The sequence below is a fragment of the Grammomys surdaster genome, unplaced genomic scaffold (genome assembly GCF_004785775.1).
Source record: "Grammomys surdaster isolate TR1022 unplaced genomic scaffold, NIH_TR_1.0 267, whole genome shotgun sequence".
Taxonomy (NCBI): domain Eukaryota; kingdom Metazoa; phylum Chordata; class Mammalia; order Rodentia; family Muridae; genus Grammomys; species Grammomys surdaster.
Window position 1 is genome coordinate 4,139,402 of NW_021604708.1, and position 9,062 is coordinate 4,148,463.

Sequence of the window (9,062 nt, forward strand, 5' to 3'; positions counted from 1 at the left end):
AAGCAGATGGAGACAATGTCCTCCTTTTCACAAATACGTCCTTTCTGAAGTTTTTTATTTTTAGTAAGCCTTTGCTTCATTTCAAGGGAGATGAACCTAAACTTTTAAAATCAACTTTGGAGGCCAGGTGCCTAGTCCCCAAGAAGTCCTCAGGGACTCTCTAGCAGAGGGCAGGTGGCTGCTGAGAGCCATGGTCCGATGTGAGATGCTTTTTCCCTTTGTTAAAATTATTATTAATGACTCTCTCGCTTGTTAAGTTTGAGACTCAATGTATATCCTTAAACTAACCTTGAACTCCGGTTTCACCTGCTCAGTGATGGGATTATGACGCTTACCTTACCTTGCTGAGCCATCCCCAGCCCTGGGGTTCCTAGTTTCACACAGAACCAGACGTCCCGGTGCCCTCCCTCTGTCAGTTATTGGCACAGGCAAATGGTCCTCCAACTGTAGGATCTGTATGATGTTACTGAATAGGGTTTACAATTCACAGTATTGCTCTCAGAAAGGAATCTGGAAGTGTTTGCACTTTACCTGCGATACCCAGTGAGGTGATCTCCTAGAATTTTTCTTGTGTTGCGCTTAACATCGTCTTGGTTCGCAGGCGGATTTTCACTGAGGAGAACCGAGCCCAAACCATTTGGGGAGCGTCTTTGAACTCCGACGAACAAAACATTGCTCACGATTCTTTAATAAAATCGTGTTACAATTATTGTGTCAGGCCATTTAATACTAACAGGAACATACAAGCGGAGGCAGGGTTTACCCTGCAATCCATCTCTGTCTGTAGCGTGTGGTGGAGTCCTAAGTAAGCCTGTGAGAAGGGAGTCCTGAGGCAGGAGCTGCCTCTGGGCAGGTGGTCGAGGGTCTCCTCACGTTCAGTTTCCTTGCATAGGACCCCGCCCGTACTGCTCTTGAGCCTGTCACTCACAGGGCTGCGTAGACCCTTCTTAAGTCTGGCAATCCTGGCACGTTTATTTCAGTGTTTGCAAACACGAATGTCTCGGTCCATCACTGTGAACTTGGCAAAAATACTTCCCCCCATAATGTGTCTTCACGTTCCCGGTCTGTCGATTTCACTGGGTGGCTGAGTCTTGAGTGAGACATCACAGAACTCCATACGCCGGAGGACCTCTGTCTTGTTCAGCTACTTCACCCGTTTTCCCGGCGCTCTGATTCCTGAACCACTTACTTGGTAGGAAACCTTGGGCAGAGGTGGATGTTGGGAAGAGCTACTGGTCCTTGAAGTCAATGTTTTCTGTTAAAATTAGGAGGTTTGGATTCAGGTCATGAGATGGGAGAGAAGCCCCGTCCAAGTTGAGGTAGAAGGGTTATCGAGAGTTTGAAGCCACCCTAGGCTACAAAGACTGAATAAAAAGATGATGGTGGTGGTGGTGGTGGCGGCGGAGGCTGCGGCGAGGGGGTGGGGGGTGGTAGAAACGAAGAAAGCAAATTATCTTTTCTGGTCAAATCTCTGGAGAGACTTGAAAGAGATTGTGTGTCTTGTATGGTTCCATGGTGTAATGGTTAGCACTCTGGACTCTGAATCCAGCGATCCGAGTTCAAATCTCGGTGGGACCTGTAACTTTTTTATCACTCAATTTGTTTTTTTTTTTTTCATTTAAATTGATATTCTGAAATTAATTCCTAACAACCTCACCTTAGTAGAACTAAATACCTTCCATTCAACAACTAAGTGACTTTATTCTTGTTTATAGTATGTTTCTTAGAGGGAGAAAGAAAAAGAAGAAACATCAAAAAGGAATTGCAGGAGAAAGCTGCAACTCTCCAGAGAAATCTACTCATAACTAGGGATGGGGCGGGGTGAAGGAGGAGAGCAAGAGGAAGCGACTTTTGAAGACCGAGAGAAACAGATCCCTGGCTGTCATGGAAACTGGAAATAGAATTTATCTTGTTAATGAGTCGGGAAAGCAATATTTTGTCCTTCTTGTGGGTTTTGTTTTTATTCTTTGACGCAAAGTCTCTATCCTCAAATGACCTCAAACTCACGGCAATCCTCAGAAGTCTACTGAAGACTGGGACTTCGATTTGCTTGGTTTGAGATTTCTTTTGTTTGATTTTTTAAATTTTTCTATGAGACGGGGTCTCATGTGGCCAAAAATGACTTGAAATTTTTAATTTTCCTGTCTCCGCCTCTTGGGTGCAGGAATTCCAGATGAAGCAGGAAGACACGGTTGGCCACAGTCGTCAGTGAGTAGATAAAGAGCCAAGCTTGACCAGCTTGCACGAGCATACATGTGAACAGAGACAAGAAATGACACCACAAGAAAGACGTCGCTGTGGCGTAATTGAGCGGGCGCGGTGCGGGGAGGGGCGGAACGAAGGTTAGTGTTTCTTCTGGAGCAGTGCTCAGCTCTGCAAAGTGCAGGCGTGAGCAAGCGCTCGGGCTAGGAAGGCTGGAACCGAGCTCTCGAGAACCGACTCAAAAGTCTCCAAAATCACGCTCGCCTTTTATGCAACATCTAACTTGGCTTTTGTTTTCTGTTTTTGCTTGTCGGTTTCATACTTGTACATAGGGTGTTGTGGCCGCGTTCACTTCCCACTACCCTCTTTTGTCCCCTTCTACTCCTGCTGACCTTTTCAGCGAGTCCGGTTCTGTGTGTGCGTTCGCGAGCGGATCTTATTCAGGGACCATACACATATGTTGTGTGTTCATAATTGCAAGTCCACCTAACATTCAGTTTCACAGAGCACAGCCGGTGAGACAAAAGCAAACAAACAAAAAACCAAAACAAAACAAAACATCCTAGGGAAATAGCGTGTCTGCAGTCTCCAGCATCTGAGGCTGTTTCACAAGATTTCACCGAGAAGGAAGGAGGCTGTTGTTGTTTTTTTTTTTTTATAACATCCCGCATTCAAAGACAGGGAGCGCCAATATATCGTAGAAATTCCATGTCTTGACTTTTCATTTATTTAGACTTGTAAGAAGTTTTAATTTTGTTTAAAATGTTGATTATTCCTATCTTGCTTTATGTACCCGCAAATCTGTTCGCTATCATTTACTAAATTTAAGGGATCTTCATAATAAATTCAATTCTTGTAAGATCTGGATTTACTTATTAACCCTATATGACCACTCCGTTTGCTGTTAGTTCCCACTGAGTTTTCAATACATTTTCATACGTAGATACATGAATTGATAAGGAAAAATAATTACCCTCAATTCTTCTAGTAAAGGATGTATTTTCAGTGCAAGTTCTCTTTTCATATAAAATAAATTACTTATCTAATTCTTCAGTTACATCTTTGAGTCTCCGCTCTCATTAAAGTACAAAGGCAGTTCAAACCAGTAGAAGCAAGCCGAAAACATAAGTTTATAATTACAGAAAATATCTTTTTAAAAAATCAGAACAGTTTGTAGAAGTGTTTTCTATTGCAATAGATCATGGCAAGGTCTTTGAACGTAAAAATACAACGAGCTTGGCATAAAATTCTCAGGCAGATTTAGACTACCTTTTGTAAGAGGAAAAGAGTAAGGGTTCGTGGAAATTAAATATTTATCCTCAGTTTAAAAAAAAAAGCAATGAGGTCAAAATAAAACAAAAACCAAACAAACCTAAGATCCCAGTAGTTAGTGAGTCAAACACTAAGTAAGGCAGGTAAGTAGGGCGGTAGGGGAAGGTTAGCAGGTATACTGTGTGTCCAGTAGAGAGAACATGGTCGAAGACAGCAGAAAGATGTTCATGGTAGGGTGGAAAGCAAGCGTAGTACCGAGAAACCAAGAGGATTGAGGATGGAGTCGTACAGGTGCTACGATGGGATTATCAAAATGCGGAAGTGTCCTTTCAGGGGAAGAAAATGGTTACATATGAGAATTCCTTACGTAGTCTTGTAGGTTGAAAACTGGTAGCACCATACAGATCATAAATACAGAACCATCAAAATAAGATAAAGTTAAAGGGAAAAATCAGACAGTACAGGTAGGACGAGGTGGCCGAGTGGTTAAGGCGATGGACTGCTAATCCATTGTGCTCTGCACGCGTGGGTTCGAATCCCATCCTCGTCGTGGTGCCCTTAGTAGGCTCCTACATTTTCCAATTTTAAAATACCCAAAGAAGTAATCAGTGATTCCTATGCTCCATGTTTCTCAAATCCCTTTCATTATGTACTCTACCCACGGCAAGCTGCGAAACTTGATTTCTGCAGTCCCAGCGCACCATTCCTCAGCTGCTACAAAGGCTTTGGTTTGGATCTCACTACCAGCACCTCTACATAGTGGGAGAGTGTCTTCTCTTTTTTCAGCCTTGATGTCACAGGAAAGTGCTTGGGAATCACCTGCCCTTGTTTTGCTTCACAATACTAGATAGTACTAGATACTACAATTGACTACGACACAAGATGAAACCTCGCAGCTTCTTTAAGCTACGTGACAGGAGCTTCAAGATCTTATTTTCAAAGTCTCATTAAAAGTTTCTTTTAAACTATGCCTAGAAGAAATTTCAGATTTTTGGAAGATGTTGTAAGAAAACCGTTACAAATACTTTTAACAGAATTTACCTATGTTTTCTTTTTCTTCAACAGGCCCTTACTTTCTGGCTTGCTCTGCCCTTCTTGTTCTCTCCATCGCATTTTGAAACACATCTACTCCTGGTGCCAAAAGCAAACAAACGAAAAAACAGCAAAATAGTTACTCGGTAAATTAATACATCACTGTCCTTTGTTCTTATGGCTTTATTTTTTAAAAGTAAAGATATTTCGTTTATAACCACAGTATAATTCTCCATTTAATATATTTTCATGTTGTCCTTGTCTTTCCTGTGATCCTGGGTGTGTCAGAACTCCTGGGGGTCAAGCTGCCTCTGGGTGTAAGCGGGTGGGGGTGGGTGAGAGTGCAGGTTCCTCTCTCCCATGTGTAGATGCAAACCAGAAGGAACAATATTTTCAGTTCTAATCTGTTCCCACAAGGTTCTTTTGTTACTTTTCATCTTTCTTCTTTAATTTTTATTTAAAATTTTTTCAGACAATATATGATAGCATTGTTTCCTTTCTCCCAACCCCCATATTGATCCTACTTCCACGCTAAGAATAATGTGCGAAATGATATCTATCTACGTTTGTGGTCTGTAGTATACTATACCAAAAATAGCTCTGAAATGTTCTTTTCCACATGACAACAGAAAACACATCAGTTTTGAAAAGTTCATTTTTAAAAGGAGTTCTTTGTAGTTCTCATCGGGCTCCAGGTACTGTGTTTTATTTTGTACGTGTTCTTTTTTTTTTTTTTTTGATACTTTCTTATCTCTCGTTGTGGCACAATATTCTCCAGAAATAACATCAACTTCATTTCTTTCTGTTTGGTTTTTAGTTCTATCATTTCTAATCTTCCCACCTCAATCCTCAGAGAAGTGCTGGTCATTAGTCCTGTTCTCAGCCATGCTCTCCTACATAACTGACCTTGTTACTCTTGTATCTATAGGTATTCCTATCTCCTGCTTTCTTGTATCAAAATGAAATGCTTCTTCTTCACTAATCTTTGCTTGTCGTGATATGTAGAGAGAAAAGCGGCAAAGAACTTCTCATGGCGTCCTGTTACTTCTTGAAGCTTCTGTGGACTTGTGCCAGTTAGAAGGAGGCTTGCAGTTTCTTCTGGATCAAGCTGCTGCTACTGATTTATCTGATGTTTGCCAGTTGGACTAGACTAATGTTAACCTATTTATGTTGATGTTTTGGACTGGATTGATGATATCCTGACAATGAAGATTGAAATTTCCTCAAAGAACTACTTCTAAACAGGTCCACATCCCCTTTGTCCTATTAACTATCTTTCTCCCGTACCTTTGGTCAGTAGGCTAGAAGGGAGACTGAAGCATTTTGTTTGTTTGTTTTTTGAGACTGAATCGTTTAAGAACCTTTATTAAAGTAGCTTTTGAAAAATCTAATTCCTACACTTTAGGTCTAATTTGGGATGTGTCTTCCCAAGTTTTCCTTGGCCTATTGCAAATTCACAGGAGTTTTCCAGGGAGCTAGCCATTTCAGTATCAGCTCCTTTGATACCTGTCTAGTGATGAAGGCACATAGCTGAAAAAACTTTCATGTCCTGTCTAGAAACCAGTAAGTGCATCATGAGAAATGTGGCAAAAGTGAAACAAAACGAAGAAAACCTACCATGCAGGCCTGGTGTTACCTCTGTATCTGATATTAAAAGGAATGTGGTAATCTCCCTGGGGGATCAGTTGTACTGGAGTTTTATGGCTGCTGCCATTTTTGGTTTATGTCATAGAGTTGTCTTAACCAATGTGTCAATGAAGTCTCATGACCTTCGACATTTTCATGATGTCACTAAACAAGATGGCACCATGTCATGTGGCTGTCTCAATACTGATGGCAAGAGGGTGGGCCAATCATATGGTTCTCTCCATCTTGACAAGGTAGCCAGCCAAAATGACCAAAGGAAACACATGGTTCCTTTTTTCTTATGGAGAGCTCAGCTCCAAGATAAAATGAGCCCATCCCCTTAAGGTTCCAAATCCCTGTGGGATTCATCCATCTCATAGATTAAATGTAGACAGTCATTTTTGTCTTGAAAAGACAAAAGTTATCTTGTAGGCCTGGAGGACCAAAGACACATGATGAAACTTAATAGTCTCAACATAAGAAAGATGAGTATGTATGTCTTGCCATACACATTAGCTGCGATCACCAAAGAGATGTCACCTGGAGCTTGATGTGACTTCCCCCAGCTCTTAGGAACAAGCTGCTGTTGAGAATCATGTCATTTTGTCCCACTTGAGCATGGTCTATGCTTTTTTTTCTCGGTACATAGTTAATAAACTCACTCATTCAAAACCCAAAGTGCTGTTACCATGGTTCATTTCTGGCTCTGTACAGAAAAGCAGCCCACTATTTTAACGGGTAACTCATATGCCAGGGGTGGAAGGTTACTCCAGCTCTCCTGTCTCATCGATGGTAGGTGCTCAGTAAATTAAGCCGAACAACAGAAACAGGCTTTCAAAAGTGAAATCGGTGTTATATTACTCAGTGGCATTTGCGATGAACTCATTGATAAACTAAACATCAGATGAGTGGACACAGCCATACGTACTTCAGCAAAATACCACTTAAGCCACTAATATGTGCCATGAACCATAAATGTCAAATGGTGTGAAGATACATTAAAGAAGAAAAGCAAACAAACAAAAAGTGGGTTTTAATAATATTCATTCTTTAATTCAACATATCTCAAAAATTAGCATTTCAACATTAAGTAGTCATATTTCCTGGGCTCAAAAGTCACTGCAAGTAATGGATACACTGATGGTGTAGGTCTAAAATGTTTTAGGGCTACTTCCTGCTGCTGCATCACACGCCCTAAAACAGTAGATTTCATAGTCTGCTACCTTCATTGCACACCAGGTTCAGTTCCCCAAAACATCTGTGTGTAGCAATTGTGTTAGAAGTATTCTTCTAGCACTCATTGTAAGAGAACAAAATTCCCTTTGAGTGCTTCTATATCAAATGAGCCCTTTAACTTGTAGCTAGATTCTTACAAAAGAAAGAAAACAGCTAAAATACAGTAATTTTGTCCTTTTGTTTGTTTTTATTTTTAAAATTGGTTTTTTTTTCCTATGTAGGCTTGGATATCCTGGAACTCTCTATCAAGACCAGATTAGCCTTAAACTCACAGAGCTCCTCTTGCTCCTGCCTACAGAGTGCTAGGATTAAAGGTGTATATTACCATGCCCAGCTTAAAAAATATGAAATTTAATGAACAGTTAAAGAATAAAAAAGCTATAAAGCACTTATCATTCATAAGTTTTTAATTCAATGCTTAACAACAGATACATACATACAGAGAGAGAGAGAGAGAGAGAGAGAGAGAGAGAGAGAGAGAGTTTAATTCCTGTTTGTTTCTTCATATTTGTGTATTTGTAAATGGATATCATTTACCCTCAATATGCTGATTTCCTCACTAAAAGTCTTAACTACCCTCCCTACCCCACTAATGTCCCAGAAATAGCCTGACTCTTTTTATTCATCATCCAGGGATTCCTAGATTCCACTCCTAGATTCTGATTCTGGTAGTATCAGACTTGTCCACCTACTCAAGATGACACATGAAAGGAAGTTGAATAGGTAATAGAAAAGCATGTATCTTCTCGAAGTCACTGCAGAGAGTCACAGAAGAGACTTGTCCCCACTCAAGACATCTTTCTTGGCCTCTGAGGTCCAGCTCCATCTTCCAAACAGACACTTTTCCCTAAATATCAAATGGATTAAGACCTCAGTTAAACAAGAACATTTCTTAGTTTTCTGAAGCTCAATTAATTTCTACTTTTAGAAATTGGGGGGCTGGAGAGATGGCTCAGCGGTTAAGAGCACTGACTGCTCTTCCAGAGGTCCTGAGTTCAAATCCCAGCAACCACATGGTGGCTCACAACCATCCGTAATGAGATTGGATGCCCTCTTCTGGTGTGTCTGAAGACAGCTACAGTGTACTCATAAATAAAAATAAATAAATCTTTAAAAAAAAAAAAAAAGAAAGAAATTGGGAAAAATCAAACCACATATTCTTCAAGGACGATGTTAGTGATCAAGAAACTGAACTTTACACTTTAGGACTGCAAGGATTGCTTAATACATGTCTTTCTCTGAAGACACTGAACTTATACAGAAATTCACATAGGCTGGTTCAGGTCTCTTGCATCCTGATTTCTGTCTTAGAGACTTGCTGACTCCTCAGGATCCATCTCCTTTAATCATTTTGTATGTACTACTGTGGACATATATTGGATAATTATTGCTCTCTCTCCCTCTCTCCCTCTCTCCCCCTCTCTCTCTCCCTCTCCCCCATTCCCCTCCCCCTCTCCCCTTTTCCCCCTTCCCCCTCTCCCCTTCTCCCCCTCCCTTTCCCCTCCTTCCTCTTCTCCCCTCCCCCTTCCCCTCCCCCTTTCCCCTTCCCCCCTCTCTCCTTCTCCCACCTCCCTTTCTCCCTCCTTCCTCCCCTTCTCCCCTCCCCCTCCCCCTCCCCCCTCTCCACCTCCTCCCACACCTCCACACCTCCACACCTCCACACCTCCACACCTCCACACCTCCACACCTCCACA

The 9,062-nt window shown here is 41.3% G+C and overlaps 1 protein-coding gene and 2 non-coding genes across 3 annotated transcripts in view; 2 read left to right on the forward strand and 1 right to left on the reverse strand.

Moving 5' to 3' along the window:
* Positions 1–1,506: 1,506 nt before the first annotated feature.
* Positions 1,507–1,578, forward strand: Trnaq-cug. Its single transcript has one exon. It is a non-coding gene; the product is annotated as a tRNA-Gln (tRNA).
* Positions 1,579–3,942: 2,364 nt separating this feature from the next.
* Trnas-gcu lies at positions 3,943–4,024 on the forward strand. The gene has a single exon. It is a non-coding gene; the product is annotated as a tRNA-Ser (tRNA).
* Positions 4,025–7,973: 3,949 nt separating this feature from the next.
* The window catches only part of Pom121l2 (POM121 transmembrane nucleoporin like 2), a 7,904-nt gene continuing 6,815 nt past the window's right edge, over positions 7,974–9,062 (reverse strand). Inside the window, exon 2 of the mRNA XM_028776228.1 lies at positions 7,974–8,215. Coding sequence (XP_028632061.1) covers positions 8,134–8,215 — 82 coding nt within the window. The 3' untranslated portion in view covers positions 7,974–8,133. The remainder of the gene's footprint in view (positions 8,216–9,062) is intronic.